Source organism: Telopea speciosissima, chromosome 4 (genome assembly GCF_018873765.1).
Source record: "Telopea speciosissima isolate NSW1024214 ecotype Mountain lineage chromosome 4, Tspe_v1, whole genome shotgun sequence".
Classification (NCBI taxonomy): Eukaryota; Viridiplantae; Streptophyta; class Magnoliopsida; order Proteales; family Proteaceae; genus Telopea; species Telopea speciosissima.
In genome coordinates this window covers 69,370,476-69,393,426 of record NC_057919.1, presented here as the reverse complement: position 1 = coordinate 69,393,426, position 22,951 = coordinate 69,370,476, and the positions used below count along the sequence as shown (strand labels likewise).

The window sequence follows — 22,951 nt, the reverse complement described above, 5'->3', positions numbered from 1 at the left end:
CTTGATGTTCAAAGTATTTTTCATCGTCAATTTCAAATATATCAAGGACCTCAGACAAAACAAGGTTTGTACCTTTTTCAACGTAAATATGTGCTTGACATCTTATATGATTGTGGTTACATTGGTGCGTGCCTTGTTGATACGCCCATGGAGCTAAATTTGAAGTTGTATAATGACATGGGTGATGTTCTCTAAGATCCCTCCCTTTATTGGCTCTGGTGGGACGATTGATTTATCTCATTATGATTCGCCCTGATATCGTTCATGTCGTCAATATTTTGAGCCAGTTTATGCACCACCCACGACAACCCCACATGGATGTTGCCCATCAATTCTTACGCTATGAGATTGTATAAATTATGTGGACAGATACACCCAAATTGTATACATTTCACCATCAAGATTTGCAATACAATAAATTAATCCATTTTTGGATTCTCCAACATGAACAAAAATCTCCAAAGAGGATCCCAAAGAGTACAATGTGTTTTCCAATTGATTGAAAATAATGATGAAACTTCAAAAAGATAACGAAAAAGAAAATAATCCCACAAAATTAATAAACTATTGAAGCTACAATTGGAGTTGAATGACCATGAAATTATAGAAAAAGCATAAATCAATCCAAACATAACAGTATAAACAGTTATGAAACACACGTGGTCACCAAATCGTACGGGAAGTGTGAGGTGGCATTTTCGAAGGAGAGTGAGAGAAGTGAGGAGCGTGGGACCTAAATAACATTTCACTAGTTCAGTTTATCTTGCGTGGGGAGGAAGAAACCCCGGAAGAAGAGGAGGAACTGGGGATGTGTATATTACGCACCTGTCGCACCATGCGTGTTTTAGCGTCATTTCTCAGTTACCGCTTTTAGCACAATACCCATTGTTGGCGGGTGGAGGTATGAAAGTTAAAAAACACTTCGTTGGACTCTGGTCTTTCAGCGTATTGACTACAAAGTGAACGCTCCTTAAAATCCCGACGCTTTCTCCTTCGAGTCCGGTGGTGATCGGTGAACTTCCAACAAAGAGTAGTGACGGAGAAGTCGTCAATGGCGTCTCCTCCACCGTCTCCCTGTTCCTCTTCTTACTCTACTTCGTTCTCTTCATCGCCATTCTCATCTCTCCCGGTCATGGCTTTCAGAGATAAGATCGTCGAGAAAATACTAGAGAATCGTGTAACATTGATTGTTGGCGATACTGGTTGTGGTACTTCAATTTAACCTCTAAAATCTATCTGTATCTCTTATCAATCTGCTTTTTTAGGTCTCCTTTTTATCTTCTGCTTTACTTAAATTAACCGTTTGAGTACTGTTTACGATGTTTTCAATCGTTTATTGTTGAAATGCTATATCAGTTATGTTTAATCTTTACTTCCATTTGTCTTTTTTGTTTTCATATTTTTGTGTTAGTGATCGACTTTCTTGTCGCAGAACACTGTGAAATAGGTATCATTTCATTGCTGTTATAGCTGGTTTTGTCGGAAAAGAGTTGGGAACTGAATTAAGTTCCACTTGTAATCTGGAATGACATCCTAGGGCAAAGCATATTCACATCTTTTACAGTGAATTCTGCAAATGTGTCATATTGATGCTTCTGTTTTTTTGGATGTTATTTACTATATCATCACCTAGAAAGGAGCTCTGAAATTTTAATATTGGAAAATGTTCGCTGGCGTTGAAATGAAATTTCACTGTATGACAAAGCACTGATCATCACCCGTGTATGTTAAAATGTAGGGGAATATATGCAGAATCTTGTCCTATCCTCTCTTAGTGATTGCCATGTCGTAATTGGTTTCTCTTTGCATTATTGAAGAAATGTAGTCATTCACGATTATTTTGGGCCTCTGTTGCAAGCAAGTGATTTTGTTTGCTTGCTAGTTTACTTTCCTCTCTCGTTTGTTTCTTTTGATGGATAATTTTTTCATTTTAAAAATTCAATTGAAGGGAAAAGCTCGCAAGTTCCACAGTTTCTCCTGGACGAAGGTATACACCCCATATTATGTACGCAACCTCGAAGGTTTGCAGTTGTAGCAGTTGCTAAAATGGTAGCAAAAGCTCGGAATTGTGATGTGGGAGGCGAGGTTGGATATCACATTGGTCACTCAAAGGTTGCTTCGGCAAGGTATTTTCACCCATGACATTGTTGACTTGTCCCTGTTCCATGATGTTTTAGCATCACAACAGCAACTAATTGGAGAGGGAGTGAGAGAGTGAGATCATAATCACTTTTCAACTCTACAACTAATGCAAGGTTATTATTGCAACGATAATCCCATTTCTGATATTTGGCTGTGTTAGATGTTATGTTGTGTTCAGGGGTCGGACACTTTTGGTGGGACAGAACTTTATTGACCATGCGTCACTAGATTTTTATTGGTTACATTTTCACATTTACATGCATGAATAAAATTTGTTGACCATGCATTGCTGATGTTTGACACTTTTGTTGAAACAAATTTTTGTGGCCATGCATTGCTAGTTTTTTAGTGGTTACTTTTTCACATTTATATATTTGAACCAATCATAGATATGTGAGAGTTTTTTGGTTTGATTGAATCTCAGTTGTCTGATGCTTCGTATTAGTTTATTTTCTTGTCATTTCTTTCTTTATATTTTTAATTAATGGAGACACTTCATATTAGTACAGGCAGTGCATACATGTAGAGGTATAAAGCTTTGAAAATTTGTTGAAATACTCAACTTTGGTTGATAATTTTCAATCATTGAGAATCCAAGCTCTAAAGCTCAAGAATGGGTGCCATATGCTTTAGATGGGATCCCTAATTTGACAGTTGTCTTATCAATAGGAGCCACAACCTACCCAACGATTGGTTTGCGTAGATGAGCCCTTCATGTACTTATGGGGTCCCCAACCTATCCAATGCCTTTTTATTGTAGAGTATTGCATGTTGTCTTTGTGTCTATGTGTCTATGTGACATGGCTTGATTGTTGTACTTGTCCTTGTAGTAGAGTGTTACTTGATCCCTAGCATTCTCTTTGCTTTATGCTCAGGTAGGTTTTCTTTTGTGCATGGGACTCTTTGCATTATTTGATTGTATGGCCAGCTTCAATCAGCCCAACTTTCCAATTCTCTCAATCCCTCGTCTCTTTTAGGGTCCCCCCCCTGCCTTTCTTATGTTGTTTGAAATGTGCTAAACATGATTAGTCTGTTTGAAAAATGTGGTTTTTTGCTTTTCTCATTCTTTTTGCACCATATGATTTATACATTTTTTTTCTTTCATTGGTAGCATTTTGTACTCTCCTGTCACATTATCACATTTTTCCTTTTTTGTGTCACAGCTCCAAAATTGTATTTAAAACTGCTGGAGTTTTATTGGATGAAATGCAAGATAAGGGGGTAGCTGCACTTAAATATAAGGTTATCATTCTTGATGAAGTACATGAAAGATCTGTGGAATCTGATCTTGTTCTTGCATGTGTTAAGCAGTTTGTGCTGAAAAACCATGATTTAAGGTTCACACTTCTTTTTCCCTTACCTTACTCTTCCTTGTTGAATAGTTGGTCATTGATTTATTGTTCATACGGAGTTTGTATCTTCATCATCCTCCTGTTAGGTCCAATTTTATTATAGTGAAGTATATTTTATGGGAATTAGTTTTCTGTCCGGGAGTGTGGCCTACGCCAGCATTCCCATGTGTCTATCTCTATCCTCCTCAAAACAAAGGGGCAGAGGTATGGGGATGAGAGAGATAGACTCATGGGAGTGCTGGCGTAGGCCACACTCCCGGACAGAGAACTTTCTCCCATATTTTATTTATTCTGACTTTTAATTTTCAATTGATAGTGTGTGTCATGCCTTAAATGAAATTTGATAATTGCCTGAGGGTTTGATATCCATTCTTTTTATAGGGTGGTATTGATGTCTGCCACAGCAGATATTTCAAGATACAGGGATTACTTCAAGGATCTTGGTCGAGCTGAAAGGGTAGAAGTGCTTGCAATCCCAAGTCCCAACCAACAAACAATTTTCCAACGAAAAGTTTTATATCTTGAACAGGCAATGACTTCTATTAAATTTTATGTTTAGATTGTGCATCCTTTTTCTTGTTATGAAGCAGGGAGCTTGATTGCCATATCTGGTTGACTATAGTCATCAGTTTTAATAATCATGATCAGATTGATGTGTGGTGCAATTGTTAAAATTTTCACAACTTAGTGCATGACTCCTTTTGCAAAGTGCATGCTGTATGCCTGGAAGTTGGTCGTAAGGAACATGTATCAGTTGATCTGGTTTCTGTGCATTTCAAATTGATGCTTGTTTCAGTCAAAGAATTTTCCATACTTGTCGGCAAGGCCTATAAAATTTCTATAAAAGGGTCGACTTGATGAAGTACAAGCAGGCATTTTTTTTGTGATATAATGGAGGTATTAGAGAGATGATTAGGGCTGGCCATCAGGCACATGGGAGAGGAGCCTGGGTTTTAACTTGTCCAACAATGCTCAACCTGATGCGTGGGCTTAGGTTGGGTTGACCACTACAGGTTGGATCAGGTTTGGGCGGATTTTTTGGTTTCTGGCTTTATGGTACCCTATGATTAACTTTCAGTCAGGGAACAAGATTGTATATATGTCTAAATCCTATGTGCATATGATTTATTGTAACAACTTATCATCTTTAAACCTACATCTTTCGTATCATAATCCTTTTTTTTGGGGGTTTATTTCAAATCATAATTAAAGTTACAAATATATCTGTTTATCTTTGTCTAATAAATCATACATATATGTATATATATTTAAATCTTTTATTTTTGAGTAAATCCTTTTATGGATATGTCATGCCCAAGCTCCTTATATGAGAATAGTGACCTTTTTTTGATAAAGGAAGTGAGTTTTGAGTCTGTAGGACCTGAAGATAATGAAATGTGCCCATTAACTGGAGACCAAACTGATTAACATGTTGTGGTGTCTTACAGATGACTAGCTGTGTTATTTTAGGATTGGAGGTCTTATTTTTTAATATTGGCCTTGACATCACCTGATGGTCCTGTCCTTCAAAAAACTCCTTGCTCCATCTGTTTCCTTGTATTTGAATCATGTTAGTTATGAGCCAAAGTCCAACATACTTTTGGATATTTTGTGGTTCTGTAATGTGCACTGAGTAGACCAACATTGAGTCTGCAGGTAAAACCCCAATGTAGAGCACATTGATCTTGAATCCAATGGTTGATGTGGACTTTATGGGTTTACATTCAGCTATAAAAAAGGCCGTACACAGTGCACAAGGCTCCCGCGTTTAGCAGGGTCTGGGGAGGGTTTACATTCAGCTATGCAAACACATTTTGTGCTTACTAGAATGCAGAAGCTAACAGTTTCTTGAAATAAATATGCTTATGTCTTGATTCTTTAACATGTATTAAAATCTTATTGTTTATTGGATATCTTTCTCGTAGTTTTTTCTTTTCTATTGATGTTTATGTGGCATGTTCTTGACTTGATAAAATAATATTTGATTGTATTGTGGTAATGATAAAATTGACTGCTAAACAGGTTGCTGAACTTCTTGGAGAAAGTGCAGATTCCTTGCCAGCCAAATACTGTTCTGGCCCCAGCCCCTGCTCTTCTGATGCTATTATCCAGCCTGTAGTGCACAACCTTATTCATGATCTTGTTTTGCACATTCATGAAAATGAGCCAGATATTGAAAAGAGCATTTTAGTTTTTCTTCCAACATACCAGTCATTGGAGCAGCAATGGTTCCGTCTAAAGTCCTTTAGTTCAATCTTCAAAGTTCACATTCTGCACCGCAGCATTGACACCGAACAAGCTCTCATGGCCATGAAAATATGGAAATCTCACCGTAAGGTATCCTGCTACTTCTTCCCTCCCCCCTCCACCCCACCCCCCCCAAAAAAAAAAAAAAAAAAAAAACAGAAAAAATTGCACTATAAATTTGCAGTCCAAGTGTTTATTTCTGATATTTTCACTTGGTTATTGATGCCCAAAATTAAAGTATCAGTATCAGCCATGTTGGTTATAACGTGCTTGTAAAAACAAAGCATCAATATCAGCAGAAATATTTGTAAGTTGAGATTTTAGAGGATAAGAAATAGATATAAATTTTCATACAAATAAAGAATAGGAAGTGTTGTTCCTCTACCCTTTGATGCAATGGATTTTATAATTGGTGACTATATCTGGAATGTGGCAGCTTTGGTTTGTCGGTCAAATTTTGTGGACTTGTTGTCCACATTGCCTTCCATCCATGTCAAACTTCAGCACAATCAGACTTTGCCTTGTATCAAAGCAGACATGCCTCCTCAGGGAACAGACATATTGTTGTTACCTGGGGATTATCTATTTCTCTTCTTCTTCCTTCGGGCCCCTCCTAGGGCCTTATTTTGTATAGGTTCCCCCCCTCTTTTCCCTGTGTATTCCCCCCCTTTTCTCTTGCTCTCCCTTTTGGAATGAATTATTTATTCACCCCAAAAAAAAAAATCAGATACTCAGAAAGTGGTTGAAAAGTGAGATGTTTCATAAAATTTTGGAATGGGAAAAGAATAGTTGTCAAGGCGTCTAGGCCCCCTCCAACGCCTTAGGTTGTTTAAATGATATTAGGCATAAACTAAGTGTTTTGTCAAGGTTTCTGGCATATATAAGTGTCTGTATACCAAAGTTTCCCACCGAGATGACCGAGACCACCAAGATGTTGAACCGAGATGACTAAAACCATCGAGATCTCGGTGGTCTCGGTCGAGACAATGCAGTTTTCCTATCTTGCCTATCATCTCGTCTCGGTAAAAATACCGAGATATTACCAAGATCTTGGCGAGTTCTTTTTCCATGGGTCCAAGCAGCCATTAGGACTAAAGTTAGTTTTAAAACATGGCAAAGGACTAAGTGATGGAGATCCAAGCATCCGCAAATAAAACAGCCCTAAGATTAGGCTTTAGTTATTTTTAATCTTAGTTTATTTTCTGTTTTCCGTACTTAGTTTTTAGCTAAGTTTTTTTTTTTTAATGTTTTAAGTTGAACCAATCTGGTTCAACCTTTGGTTCAGTTTAAGTTATGTTTTCTATTTTTATTGGTCCTTAGAGGATCTTGTATTGCTATTGGTCCTTAGAGGATCTACTTAGCTTGTATTAGGGTTTGGGCCTTTGGCCATCTTATTAATAGCTAAGAGAATCATGGGAGGCTGCCCACTTTTGATTTGTTAAAAAACTGAATCAGCTTTTGTTGTTGTGGCTGCTGCCATGCTCCCTTTGTGAGTGTTCCTTGAGAGTTACTTCAAGAAGGCCTTGTGAATCTCAAGGTGAAGGAATCGGTGGACTCCAATTGACTCTTTGCATCTATTCAGATCGGGAGGTCTTGTTCAAGCTCATCTTCAAGCTGCTGTCTTGCACTCTTTGCAAATCAGTAAGTGTTTACAGTTTTTCTGCAATTTCTTTCTTAAGATTCAACTTCTGTCCATCACTTCCAGCCATCAGAATCCTTTCATCTCTCAACCACAGCTCCTTCATATCAACCCTTCAACTCGATCCTATGTTGTGTCCCATTTCCTTCCCCAAAATGACCACCTTCTCCCACCCCAAAACCCTAGATTTCCACTCAGCCATTTCCAACCACCCAAACATTGCCCAACCTTGGCCGAGTGTTGCTCAGCCTTTGGGAAACTCGATCCAAACCTTGCATCAGACCCTCCATTAAAAGCCCTAAAATCTTCATGTTCTTCCTCAAAACCTAAAATCCGAAAACCTAATTTTCTGATTTTTAATTTCTTACCTAAATCAATCCAAATCTGGTTTATTAGCCTCCCCTACACCTGCCCTGCTTTACTACATAAAAATCAGCCCCCAATTCCCCAATTGTAACCCTAGTCTTGACAAATTTCCCCAAATCAGCCCCTCCAAACCAGTAGCTTAGCAGATCCAGTTTTACATGGCTCCTAGCAGACCCCTTTTCTATCTAGGACGACATTACTAAGGTTAGAGGATCTAAAAAGTTATAAATCTGCTAGAAATGAAGTGAAGAAGATTGTGAGGAATGCTCGGGCGAGGAAATATGATGATCTTTATAGTAATCTGAACACATAGGATGGGGAAAAAGCTATCTATAGGATAGCTAAAGTAAGAGAAAGGATGAGTAGAGATGTCAACCATGTTAGATGTATTAAAAGTGAAGATGACGAAGTGTTAATAAGGGACGGAGACATTATGAAGCAATCAAATGAGTATTTCTGTAGTCTCCTAAATGAAGAATTTTAGAGTAATAATGCCCTAGAGGGCTGTATTACTCATCGTGACACCACTTGTCGTAGATATATATGCAAAATTAGGGTGTCTGAAGTCAAAGAAGCTTTAAGAAGTATGAAAGTAGGCAAGATACCAGGCCCAGACAGAGTCCCAATTGAAGTGTGGAAGAGCCTTGGAATATGTGGTTTAGCTTGGCTAACCAAGCTGTTTAACAAGATTTTGAATACAAAGAAAATGCAGGATGAATGGAGGAGAAGCATTGTGGTCCCAATTTATAAAACTAAAGGTGATATTTTAAGCTGCAATAACTATAGAGGCATAAAGCTAATGAGCCATACGATGAAGTTATGTGAGAGGGTTATTGGAACCCACTTGAGAAAGGAAATGGCTATTTCGGAGAACCAATTTGGCTTTTTGCCAGGTAGATCCATGATGGAAACTATATTCTTACTTAGAGACTTATGGAAAGGTATAAAGAGGGCAAAAAGGATCTTCATATGGTCTTTATTGACCTAGAAAAACCTATGGTAGAGTCCCTTGAGAGCTAATCTGGTACATACTAGCATGGAACAAGAACTTGTTGAGATAATATCTCGGCGAGATCTAGGTAATATCTTGCTTTGTTGCACAACCGATACGAGATTAGAGGCGAAATAGAAGGAATGCATTGTCTTGGCAATTTGATTGTGATTGAACCAAACCTTTATAGAAAATGGACTTAAACTCGATCGAGACTAGTCAAGATCTTGATTGCTCTTGGTCGCCTCGTTGGTTTTGACAAAGAAGCTCCAGAAAACACCAAAAACTTAGTTTTGATCCCATTTTTCGACGGAAAAATCGCCGGATTGCGCGGAGATACTTCAGGAAACATCGAACTTTGGCTATCCATCATCAGTACACTCTGCATTGACTATGAAGGTAATCGGAGTATTGAGTTCTCGAACCATGTATACTAGAGAAGATAATGGTGCCACGTAAGTACGTGGACATAATTGAAGATATGTATGATGGCATGGTGACTAGCGTAAGATTTGTGGGCAGTTAAGGTAGTGAGTTCCCAATTACGCTTGGGCTACATCAAGGATCTGTTGGAGTTTATGTAATAAGGGTACTTTAGGAACTAGTTTATTGTCTAGTTACCTTATATTGTAATTTTCCTTTTTTACCTTTTACCTCCCTAGGGAGGTGTATGTAATTCCTCTTATATTATTAGTGAAGTAATATAGGTGTGGTGGAGACAATACTCCAACACACAACATTGTACCATTTTCTCTTCTTCTCTTCCCTTCTTAACTTACATTCCTTAACTTCCAACTTGGTGTCAGAGCACATTTTGTTGGTTTGAGAGTCGAGTCACCTTCTTGTTTCTTTTCTTTCCTCTCTTTGGAACCCTAGGTTATAAGGGGTTCCAAGGAAGGAACTATTATGTGAAATGTTTGAAGATATCTTGCAAGGAGCATGAATGAAGACCATGAAGACACCAAAAGAGGATTTTAATTGAAGAAATAGGGTTTGGGGCTCAAATTAAAACAACCCAGCCAAGTAGCAAGTTACTGCCCACTTCTTGGTATTTTTTCTCTCTTTTCATCCGGCTGTTTTAGGAGCCGGAGTTTAGCTCATTTGGATCGCCCTAGGGTGTGTTTACACCCCCATGGTCTCATTTCATGTCTCTAAGAGTTGTTGCTCCACAACTCCTCTCTCTTTTTTTTTTTTTTGGTAGAACAACTCCTCTCTCTTGGATTATAGGGTACCACCAACCTCTGTTTCAGTCTGTGTTTTTTGTAAAGATGGTTTGTGATATTTTATGCTGTTTGGTTTTGGTGATTTGTGTTGTTTGAGCTCTTCATGTTCTTGTATGAGATAATTGTACCGTGCATGGTACTAAATCTCGTTTCGTTTCGGTGTTTTGGTCTGACCGAAATTTTCGAGACACCGAAATTTCGTCGAAATCTCGGTCGAAATATGGTATTTTTCTGTGGGTGTAAATTGCAAAAAATGACCGAGATTTCCGAAATTTTCGAAACGAGATGACCGAAATTTTCGTCCGAAATATTCGAAATATTGCATTTTTTCATATCGGACTTGCGTTTCGTTTCGGACAGGTCGAGATACTCGAAATATTCGATATCTCGATCGAAATTTTGCGAGTTTTAGTACTATGGTGCCATGAAGCATATGGTGGAGTTGGATTTTGTTCAAGTATTTGCCTGGTTTGCTTGTTGGACTGTGAGTACCATTGTTTGAAAGTTTTTTTTTTTGGGGGGGTTGACTATTGACTCCCCATTTCACTTGGTTGTTATCCCTACTTTGTGAGTGTATTTCTTCATCATGTTTGGAAGCAGCGACACTACAGAGGTGGTCTCGAGTACTACTTCTCCTACTCAAATGGTGTTTGACTACCCAAATACCCAAATTTCCATTGTGAAGTTGGACAATACCAACTACTTGGACTGGACACATTCTGTGAAGCTCTCTTTCTCTTTCCGGAGTAGGGGGAAGCTTGGGTATGTTAATGGCACCTCCAAAGCCCCAATCCAATTGACCCAACATATCCAAAATGGGAGGTTGAGAATTCTATGGTCATGACTTGGCTGATCTTCTCTATGAAGCCTGAGATTGATCGGAGATTGATGAGAAAGGAAACTACTAAAGATATTTGGGGCAGTGTTTCCAAGACTTTTGACTGTCTTGGTGATTCGACAAAGGTGTATCAGCTTCTCTAGAAGATCCTTACAATGAAGCAAGGGAATAGAATTATTTCTGAATTTTATAATACTATGATTGGTCCTTGGGAAGAGTATGATCATTATAGGGATCTTCAACTATTCAGCCCAGAAGATGAAGCAAAGGTTTATCGCACCCTTGTGAAGGAGCGTGTTCTTAATCTACTTGGTGGCTTGAACATAGGGTATGAGCCCATCCGTATACAAATCTTGGGCGGATCTCCTCTTCCATCCGTAGATGAGGTGTGCAGTTATTTGCGGAGTAAGGAGACTCGGAGGGTAGCCGTAGAACCTGCACCCTCCCTTAAGCTATATGCCTTTTCTTCTAGCTTCTAGAGAGATTGGCATGGTGGTGGCAGAGGCCAAGGGCCACACCGTGGAGATGACAGAGATAGGCCCAGATGCAACCATTGTGGGAGACCTGGGCATACTAGAGAGAGGTACTGGGCTCTTCATGGCTGTCCTCTTGGTACACATGGTGGCCGTAGAGGGGGAGCTAGAGCACCTTCTATGATGATTGAGACTGATACTCTGCAATACCCACCTAGCATACAGGCTGATTCCAGCTTACCAAAGAGGACATTGCAACATTTCGCAAGGTCATGTCACATCTGGGCTGCTCACCTTTTACCCATACAGTGGCAGATTCCTCATCATCCTCAGCTTTGCAAGCCTCCACATCAGCTCCTACCACAACCCCACCTTGGGTCATTGACTCTGGTGCCACTGACCACATGACTGGTACGTCTTACTATTATGCTTCCTACACCATTTGTTCTGGTAGGGATAAGGTTAGGGTGGTTGATGGCTCCCTCTCCTCCATTTTTTGTAAGGGTAGTATACCTATTACATTTGCCATTTCTCTTGATTCTGTTCTTCATGTCCCTAACTTTGCCTCTAATCTTTTATCTGTGAGTCATTTAACTAAATCCCTGAATTGTTGTGTCACATTTTTTCCTTCTCACTGTCTTTTTCAGGATTTGGTGACGAAGAGGATTATTTGTAGTGGACGTGAGGAGAAAGGGCTCTGTCTTCTTGAGCCTCAACCATCTTTTTGCCGTCATAACTCATCCAATACTAACTAGATTGTTCTGAAACGTTGTGGCTACACTTCTCCATGAATTCTGTCTATAGTTTACTATTATTCTACTCCTTTCCACAGAATTGGTTTATATGCTCTGTTTTCTGGGATTTCCAGTTGTAGTCCCATCGCACCTTGCAGATGAGCTGAGAAAACTGAGATAATCTGGGAATGGATAGAGTTGACGGATGAGAACTCTCGACCAAAATCTGGGATCCATTTGATCAGTTCTGTAATGCTATGGCATCATCGACTTGGCCATCCATCTTTTGTTGTAATGATGAAATCGTTACCTCATTTCTTTTCTTCTTTTCCTTCTTCCTATGTTTTTCAATGTGAATCATGTATGTTTGCCAAACATTGTTGTTCCTCTTATCCATATTAGAGTTATGGATCTACTGTTCCTTTTCATATTGTGCATACTGATGTTTGGGGGCTCTCTCCTACTACCTTTTTATTTGGCTATCGCTACTTTGTTTCATTTGTTGATGACTATTCCCGTACTACTTGGACTGTTCTGATGAAACATAAGAGTGATGTCAATGATGCATTTAAAAATTTTTATCAGATGATTCTTACTCAGTTTGAAACTTGAATCAAGATTGTCCGTTCTGATAAAGGGGGGGGGGGGAAGTACATGTTTGGGGGTCTCCAAATCTTCTTTGATAATGGCATTATCCACCAGCTAGCTTGTGTTGACACACCCCAACAAAATGGAGTAGCTGAGAGGAAAAATCGTGCATTTATTGGAGGTTACTCGAAGTCTTTTATTTGGTATGCAGGTTCTTAAGACTTTTTGGTTTGATGCTCTTCTTACTGCATCCTTTCTCATCAACTGCATGCCTACAAAACTCCTTGGTTCCAAATCTCCTTTGGAAACCTTGTCTCCTTAGGTTTTTGCTTTCTCTCTTCCCCCTAAGGTCTTTAAGTGTGTTTGTTATGTCCATGTTAACAAATCTTCTCGGACTAAACTTGACCCAAAGGCTCTCAAATGCGTCTTTCTTGGGTATTCTACTACCAAAGGCTATAGGTGCTACCATCGTTCCTCCTGTCGGCGTCTCCTCTCAGATGTCACCTTCCTTGAATCTATGCCCTTCTGTGCTCTTCATCAACATCCTCTTCAGGGGGAGAATAGTGGGAGTGAAAAGGCTGCTGATGATATTCACTTTTTTTCTTCCTTACCTATTTCTCCTTTTATGCTTGACATTGGGAAACACAAAGAAGTAGATGTGGTTTAAGTTAGCGATCAGTCAAGTGGTAGTTCTGGTAATGAGAAGGAGCCAGTTGTGTACAAAAGAGGCTGATAGAGGAAGAAGAAGAAGACATGCCAAGAGTCCTCTTTGGATCCCCATCCTGAGCTCCACCATCTTCAAGCAGGTTACATCCCTTCCCTTCCTATTATTTTTAGAAAGGGAAAGAGAGTTTGTACTAATCCTATAGCCTAGTTTGTTTCCTATGATGCTCTCTCTCCTACAGGTCTTGCTTTTGTTGTTGCCCTCTCTTCTGTTTCCATTCCCAAGAATGTCACGGAGGCCATGTCTGACCCAAAGTGGAAGCAAGCCATATTTGATGAAATGATGGCTCTTGAGAAGAATGGTACATGGAAATTGGCAGATTTTCTCAGGGGTAGAGTTTCAGTTGGATGCAGGTGGGTCTACACAATCAAGTATTGGTTTGATGGTGTGGTTGAGAGGTACGAGGCAAGGTTGGTGACCAAAGGGTACAGTCAGGTATATGGGATTGACTATCAGGAGACATTTGGCACTGTAGCTAAGCACAACTCTATAAGAGTTTTTATATCGTTGGCAACCAATAAAGATTGACTACTATATCAGTTAGATGTGAAGAACGCCTTCCTCCATGGCATAGTTATCAAGGCGGCAAGGTGACCACGGCGTTTGAGGGCCTTCCTAAGCGCCTTGGCGATAGGGCGGCCACAAGGCGTCGCCTTGGCGAACAAGGCGTTCTAGTGTTCTTTTTTTTATATAACCATTTTATTTGGCACAAATAGCATATTAAAAATTATATAATTCTACTTCTTTGCCAAATAAATATTAAAGAAGATATTGCCAATAGAATTAGGAAGGGCCGAAGGGATGGATGAAGTAAAAAGGTGCTTCTGGTGATTGAAGGAATAAATATACAAGTCGTGTGTAGGAGCACCTTATCTTTTCAAAGAAAAATTATGGGCAATGAAACAAAGATTCGAAGATATGGGCAACGAAACAGGATTCAGCACCTTATCTTTAATCATTAACAAAATAGACCAAAGAAAGGGAGTACAAAGAACTGAAATCAAAAGAGAACTGAAATTAAAAAAAAAAATCAAAACACTTACTGAAGTTACAGCAGTGCTGGCCGGAATTTGTCGCGGAGTAAAAGAAGACAGCTGGTTTCATGCAAAAGGAAGAAATAGAAAGATGTGGTTAGAAGAAAAGGGTTTGGACTTTGGATATTAGAAGAAGAAGAAAAAAAGAATGCATAAGTGCACAAAATTACAATACTTACCGGTGGAGGCGGGGATGTCGCTGAAACCGGTGGGGGGGGGGAGATGGAGAATGAGATGTCGGAAATGAAGGGCACAGATTTTAGAAACCTTGATGGACTGAGGACTGAGAGGGAAGTGATGAAATCTCAACTCTCAAGTTGCCGCTGCAAGCCTGCAACTCCGGAAGTCGCACGCTGCCGCGCTTCTTTTCTCTGGAGATTGAGAATGAGATATTGAGATGTTGCAACTCGGAAATAAAGGGGTCGAAGGACCGGGCGAGGACGAGAGAGAACTCGGGAAGCCTCGAAGGAAGTCTCAAGGTCGCCGCTGCAAGTCGCCGTCGCCGCTGCCGCTGCCGCTGCTTCTTCTCTTTCGTTTTTTTTTGTTCTTTCGATTTTGGAATGTGAAGGAATTCGATTTGATAAGTTACTTTTTAGGTTTTGTTTTAACTTCTTACTTATGATTCCATGCTTCTCAGAGCATGGAACTAAAAATACACCCCCAATGAGATATTTCCAATTAGAATATCTTATTAAAACATAAAAAAAATTAAAAAACAAAAGTAAACCAAAAAAAGGGTCTAAGGCGACCGCCCAGAAGAAAAGGTGTCCCAAGGTGCTTTCTGTTACACACTAAAGTGTCCAACCGCCTAGACCCTCTAAAACCGCCTGGATGCCTTGGCGACGCCATAGTTGTCATGGCGTCGCCAGGCGTCTCGCACCGAGAGGGCTGCATGGCGACCTACGCCAGGCGACCCTCTTTGATTTCTTCCTCCGACTCTTCCTCTTCGATTTCTTCTTCTTTGATTTCTTCTTCCCTTCGATTTCTTCTTTCCTCTTCAATTTCTTTCGATTTCTTCTTCGATTTCTTCCATTCTTCGATTTCTTCTTTCCTCTTCGATTTCTTCTTGATTTCTGAATTTTCTTAGAGAAACAATAGAGAAAAATAAAACATGGCTTGAGTATACATCTATTAACACATTAAAAATAGAGAAAATAAAAATAAAACATGGTGAACGACGGACGCACGGGGCGCATGTCGAATATCGCCCCTCCACCGACTTGATCGCGGACGCGGAACTATGGGACGCTGATAACTATGCTCCTGACTTAGAGAGGAAGTAAACATACAGCCCTCTGGCTTCAAGTTTCCTTCAACTGAAGGGAAGGTGTGCCTCCTCAAGAAGGCTTTATATGGTCTCAAAGAGTCCCCAAAGGCATGGTTTGAGTGGTTCAGGCATGTTATTATGAAGAATGGGTATTCCCAGAGTCGAGCTAATCACACTCTATTTACCTGGCGAGGTAATGGTACCATCACAACCCTTATTGTCGATGTTGATGACAATGTCGTGACTGGAGACGACAGTCGACAGAGCTGAGATAGGCTGAAGACCTACTTGGTTCAATAGTTTGAGATTAAAGATATGTGTCCCTTGAAGTATTTCTTGGGAATTGAAGTGTCAAGGTCCTAGAGGGAAATCAACATGTGTCAAAGGAAGCTTGTGCTTGAGATGTTGAAAGAGACAGGGATGTTGGGCTGTATACCAGCAAGTTCTCCTATTGAGCTGAACCAAAAACTAGGAGAAGATTGCAGTCCCTCTCTTGTTGATGCCGAGAAGGACCAGAGGCTAGGGGGAAGCTTATCTATTTGTCAATGACTTGCCCAGATATTTGTTATGCAATGGGAGTGGTGAGCCACTTTATGCATGCTCCTAAGAGTGGACACTTCGATGCTTTATACCACATTCTCAAATACTTGAAGTCCTCTACAGGAAAGGACTATTATATGCTAGGCACAATCACTTGAGAATAGAAGGCTTCACAGATGCTGATTGGGGTGGATCCATCTCAGACAGAAGGTCTACATCTGGTTATTTCACAATTGTAGCTAGATCCAGTGCAGAAGCAGAATTTGGAGCTATGGTTCATGGAGTTTGCGAACTCATATGGTTGAGACGATTGGTCCAGAGTTGGGGTTTGAGACTGAAGGACCTATGCGACTCTACTATGATAACAAAGCAGTTATAAGCATTGCTCACAACCTGGTGCAACATGACAGAACAAAGCACATCGAAGTGGACAAAAACTTCATCAAGGAGAAGATAAACTCTGGCTGCATCTGCACCCCTTTTGTGAAGACTAGTGATCAATTGGTGGACATCTTCACTAAAGGACTTACTTCTCTTCAGTTTAGTACCCTATGATGCAAGTTGGGAATGCATGGCATTTATTCTCCAGCTTGAGGGGGAGTGTTAGAGTTTATGTAATAAGGGTACTTTAGGAACTAGTTTATTGTCTAGTTACCTTATATTGTAATTTTCCTTTTTTACCTTTTACCTCCCTAGGGAGGTGTATGTAATTCCTCTTATATTATTAGTGAAGTAATATAGGTGTAGTGGAGGCAATGCTCCAACACACAACATTGCACCATTTTCTCTTCTTCTTCTTCAACCTCCTACTTACATCTTTCCCTTGTTCCCTTGCATTCCTTAACTTCCAACTAGATCAACCTTAAGCCCTTATTTGTTTGCGCTTATCATGGATGATTTAACTAGATACATACAAGATGAAATTCCTTGGTGTATGATTTTTGCTGATGATATTGTGTTGGTGGATGAGACAAAAGCAGAGATTAATGCCAAGTTGGAGTTATGGAGATCTACATTGGAATTAAAAGGTTTTAAGGTAAATAGAACAAAGACAAAGTACATGGTGTGCAACTTTAACCACACTATGACGGTTAATGAGATGGTCAATATGATAATAAAGAGATACCTCATAGTGATTATTTCAGATATCTGAGCTCTACAGTAAATAAATAAGGGGATATAGAGAATGATGTATCCCAAAGAATTAAAATAGGATGGATGAAGTGGAGAGGTGCAACCAGCTTTCTATGTGATCGACGTATTCTTTTAAAACTCGAAGGAAAATTTTATAGGACTGCCATATGACCGGCTATGATGTATGGTGCGGAATGTTGGATAGTGAAGAAGAGGCTCGTAGATAAACTAAGTTTGGGGGAGATGAGGATGTTGAGATGGATGTGTGGCAAGACTAGGAAGGATAAAGTAATGAATGACTATATTAGAGTTGAGTTGGGAGTAACCCCTATACATGAGAAGCTATGAGAGAGTCATTTGAGGCGTGGTCATGTTCAACAGAGGCCTGGGGATGCACCAGTATGGCGGAGTGATTTGGTTCAGATTGAAGGATCTAAAAGAGCTAGGGGCGGGCCTAAAATGACCCTAGGAGAAGTAGTGAGGAAAGACATGCTTAGTCTGGGCCTTGCCTCGAGAATGGCCTCGAATAGAGTGATTGGAGGACAACAATCCATGTAGCCGACCCCATTTAGGTGGGATTTTCCTGAGTTTCAGTCGCTGTTGTTGTGCTCTTTTCTATTTGCTACTATTTTTTTCGTTCGTCTTTGAAAGGATCATGTAGCCGACCCCTTTAGGTGGGATAAGGCTGAGCTGTTGTTGTTGTTATAGAAGATAGCTGCCAGTATTTCTTGTCGTTAAAGAATTGGGCGAGTTGCTTTTTGGTCATGAATTAGAAATTTCGGTGGTCAACCAGCTTTGATACTTTGGAAGAACAAAGGGAATGATAGAAATAGTGGAAAATAGAATTCCTAAGTTCTCAGTGTGATATTTTGCAGTATAAACTACATTTAAGATGGATGATATTGTCACAAAAGGAAAATGTTGGGTAATGCTTATAAATTATATGACTGGAATAATAAGTTATAGGGCCCTTTTAGCAGAATTCATTTCTATTTAAATTTATTTTATCAGAAACAAAGCATGAACTGTGCTGCAATTCTGGACTTCTATGTTGCAAAATAATTCATAGAATTAAATTTTAATGTCATTTTGGTCTTTTCTTATAATGGTATGATGTACTTGGTCCTTTATATATATATATATATATATAGTCACATACTGTTCATGGTTCAGGTATCGGTATTGGATCACCCTTATCGGCTGATTCGTATAGATATTGATACCTGACCGATACCGATATGATGCAGGAGGAATTCCTTGGCCCGGCCCAAGCCCATTGGGAAGCCCAGATGGAGATGAACCGGGTCCAATTGGTTTTTGGGTCCACTAAGATATTTTAGTTAATTTAATTATTTAGATTTTTATTATTTGGATTTGTCTTGTAATCTTTTGTTTTAGTTTTAATGGGCTAAGTAGTGGTAGAGTTTGATTTATAATTTATTTCAGTTTTAGAGTTAAATTAGGACTCTTTATTTCCCTCTTCAAATACAAGGTTGTAACCCACAGAAGTTTTTAGATTTGGATTGAATTGAATTTGAAGAATAGGTTTACCTGCTGATTACCAAGTGTGAGTGTGTGCTCGCCTCCTTTCCTCTCTTTCCTCCTCTGAATTCTCTCTCATCTCACCTTCGTCTCTCTTTATTTTTCCTTCTCCCGTTAATGTTCGGCCCTAACGGTACCAAAAGTACCCTTTGGTGGCTATTGTCCTCTATTCCTGTTCTGTTCTTTACTCTTTGTTTCCCCTTTTCTCGTTGGGTTATATTGCTGTTAAGCTGTTAACGTTACCGTGGTGACTGAGAATTCCACTCACAGAACCCTTATACCAGTCCCAATTGGACTGAAAGCATGGGTGCAAATACCTCTACCTTAATATACTCAGATTCCCGTATCTTGTGTCTCAAGGGCTATTCTGTTGAGTGATATATATCAGAAATCAATACTGGCCTTGTATCTACCATCAAACCAAGTTGCAGAGAACAAAATTTTCACGTTACCTGGGCTTTTGTTTAAGAGTGTTGGTCATCTCTATTAAGACTGAGTTACAACTCTTCACTCTAAATCTCAGGTCCATGGTATTTGAGGGACATCTCTCTCAATTCAGGCACAGGTTCTACCCCCAAGTTCTCTTGGTTGAAGGTTGAAGAAGGGTAAATTCTGAAATTACAAATACATCCCTCACTTGCTGTTTTCCATCATTACCCCTCGTTTCATAGTTTGTTTCTACTTTGCCCCTTGCTTATTTAAACTTCCAGATTTGCCACCCTATTTAAAAGTTGCTATAATTACGGATTGCCATTCATTCTTGCAATTAAGTTATCGAGTAAGTGGGTGAGCCCATAAGCGATCCAAATCGGGTTTTTGGAATCCCTGATTGTATTATTTGGTATCCGAGCGAAATCCTTTATTTTTGATGATGATCGACCATGATTTGCTTGTTTTTTCGGAGAGGTTTATGAAGCGATTTGAGGATGGATTGTTGGATCTTCGATCAGATTTTCGAGAGCTTGTCGATGATACTAATTGCTTGTCATAAATTGTTTCGTATGATAGAATAGAAGCTTCAGAGGACAGATAAGAGGTGGCAGAAAAGGTGCGCAACGAAAGTGACGATCAAGCTGAATTGAACAGTCCGATTAAGGTTCCAGCTGAGGAATTGACCAAAGGTCCAATTACAGTTGTGAAACCCCACGATCAGATTCCAATTGGAGATACGTCGTTTGCTAATGATCATTAGGAGGTCGTGATGATTGATTGTGAGATGTGCTGGATTGTCGCCCCATCAAAGCCGATGATTGTGGACGCTGATCAAGTGGTGCTAATCCTCTCATTTTATAACTCGTGGTTGAGTTTTTCTCAACACCGGAGGAGTTGATGAAGGAGCAATTCCTTGGACTGGCCCAAGTCAAGCCTAGATGGAGATGAACCGGCCAATTGGTTTTTGGGTCCAATAGGATATTTTAGTTTATTTATTGAGATTTTTATTTTTTGGATTTATCTTCTAATCTTCTGTTTTAGTTTTAATAGGCTAGTGGTGGTAGAGTTTGAATTATTATTTATTTCAGTTTTCGAGTTTTGCTAGGAGTTTTTTTTCCCTCTTTAAATACAAGGTTGTAACCCACAAAACCTTTTAGATTTGGATTGAATTGAATTTGAAGAATGGGTTTACCTGCTGGTTACCAAGGAAACGTGCTCAATATCATTTGATTGAATAGTTGACTCAGCTCCTTGTTGTTTGAAGAAACCCTCCACTTCAATTGGTCTTTTTTCACAAAAAGCAGACATGAGATCATAGTTATCAAAGTGGGAAGGTGACCATGGCATTTTAGAGGGAGAAAAAGCAAGGCGACACCGCCACGGCGGCAAGGCGCCCAAGGCGTCCAAGGCGACCAAGGAGTCTGGACGCCATGGCGACGCCTTGATAACTATGCATGAGATAACAAATCCAGTGTTTCGCTAAGATTTCGAATAGCTGTCCCGAATTCAAGTTGATTATGTTTCGCTTCTTCCTCGGAGAAAGACGATCAAACAATTCTCAATCATGGTCCTTGCGGATCGGATCATCCGTATAAAGATACAAAAACAAACTCCAGATATTTGATATCTTTCTCTTTGAATGAGATCTCAATTCCAGCTATGGTTTCATTAGCTATCTTACAACTAGAATCCCTCTTTTTTCCGATCCGGTTCCTCCACCACCACAAACTTCAGTTAGATTCAGGCATGATACACTTTAGTTATTGGGAATTGTGAGTGTGTGCTTGCCTCCTTTCTCTCTCTCCTCTGAATTCTCTCTCATCTCACCTTCGTCCCTCTTTCTTCTTCCTTCTTATATGTCTTCTTTTCCCGTTACTCTTCGGCCTAACGATACCAACAGTACCCTTTCTGGCCATCGATCTCTATTCCTGTTCTGTTCTTTACTCTTTGTTTCTCCTTTTTTCGTTGGGTTATCGTTGCTGTTAAGCTGTTAAAGTTACCGTGGTGACTGAGAATTCCGCTCACGGAACCCTTATACCAGTCCCAATTGGTCTGAAAGCATGGGCGCAAATACCTATCCCTTCATGTATCTTGTGTGTCAAGGGCTATTCTGTTGAGTGATATATATCAGAAATCAATACTGGCTTTGTATCTACGGTCGAACCAAGTTGCGGAGAACGAAATTTTCATGTTACCTGGGCTTTTGGTTAGAGTGTTGGTCATCCCTAATAGGACTGTGAGTTACGACTCTTCACTCTAAATCTCAGGTCCGTGGTATTTGAGAAACATCTCTCTCGATTCAGGCACAGGTTCTACCCCCCTTTCTCTTGGTTGAAGGTTGAAGAAGGGTAAATTCTGAAATTACAAATTCATCCCTCACTTACCGTAAACTTCATTACCCCTCCTTTCATAGATTGTTTCTACTCTGCCCCTTATATAAACTTCCAGATTTGCCACCCTATTTAAAAGTTGCTATAATTATGGAATTGCCATTCATTTTTGCGATTGAGTTATCGAGTAAGCGGGTGGGCCCATAAGCGATCCAGACTGGGTTTTCAGAACCCCGGATTGCATTACAATACCTGGTACCTGACCAATACCATATTGGTGGTATTGGTACAGGGGAGGGTAAATGGAAAAAAACCTAGGTATCGATACTGTGAACTAAATCCTTGCTGGAGGTCCATTGGTATTTGGTTCATCCTTTATTTTTTCTCTTTTACTGAAAATTTGGTGAGATATCTAATGTTTGAGTGGTTCCTCGCATTATCCTTTAATTATTCACTTTTTATGTTAAAACTAGAGGATACAAGCTTTTCCATGTTACTTATAGCTGTACCGAGCTGTTAATTTGATGTCTTATTCGGTTTGTTGCTTTCTTTTTCATTATAGTGTTTCGATAAACAAGTCGTAATATTTTAGATACTGTAGATTGGTTATACTATGTTATGCATCTTGAATGCTCATCTTTTTCTCTAAATTTTTTGGATTTGTATAGGTTATACTAGCCACAAATATTGCAGAATCATCAGTCACAATACCTGGAGTAGCCTTTGTGATTGACTCATGCAGATCTTTACAAATCTTTTGGGACAACATTAGGAGAAGGGATTCTGCAGAGCTTGTCTGGGTGTCCAAATCACAGGTATTCGAAAAATATTTTGTTTTGGTTTCTGATTTTGCTTCTAGTACCTGTTTAATTGTTTCCAATAATATGCCGTAGGCTGAGCAGAGGAAAGGGCGGACAGGTCGGACGTGTGACGGTCAGATTTATCGATTGGTTACTCGTTCGTTCTTCAATAAGTTGAATGAGTTTGAACGTCCAGCTATCTTGAGATTGTCATTGAGGCAACAAGTGCTTATGATTTGTTGTGCTGAATCCAAAGCTATTAATGATCCCAAAGGTATATCTAATTTTTAAATATATTTAGATATTTTAAGTTTCTTAGCCTGTTCGATTGTCCAATGAAAGACAAGATTCCCTTATGTCAAGCCTTGGGTAGATGCCATATCATCAGATCTGGCTTATCTATGGATGGGTATAACTATATGGAATTCTTGCATCTCTTAAGTGTACTACAAAAACGCTAAAGTCATTATGAACCGAAAGAAATCCTGCTAGCATGGGGACTAGGCCTACAAATGTGACAAATGGCAGAGGTTCATGGCCATTGTTTGATGACTC

At 39.6% G+C, this 22,951-nt stretch overlaps 1 protein-coding gene across 1 annotated transcript in view; it reads left to right on the top strand.

Annotated features, from left to right (window-relative positions):
- The first annotated feature begins 793 nt into the window (after nt 1-793).
- Nucleotides 794-22,951, top strand: part of LOC122659602 (DExH-box ATP-dependent RNA helicase DExH8) — a 36,466-nt gene continuing 14,308 nt past the window's right edge. The window contains exons 1-7 of the mRNA XM_043854701.1: nt 794-1,208; nt 1,949-2,126; nt 3,306-3,479; nt 3,876-4,023; nt 5,517-5,831; nt 22,265-22,411; nt 22,490-22,670. Coding sequence (XP_043710636.1) covers nt 1,052-1,208; nt 1,949-2,126; nt 3,306-3,479; nt 3,876-4,023; nt 5,517-5,831; nt 22,265-22,411; nt 22,490-22,670 — 1,300 coding nt within the window. The 5' untranslated portion in view covers nt 794-1,051. The remainder of the gene's footprint in view (nt 1,209-1,948; nt 2,127-3,305; nt 3,480-3,875; nt 4,024-5,516; nt 5,832-22,264; nt 22,412-22,489; nt 22,671-22,951) is intronic.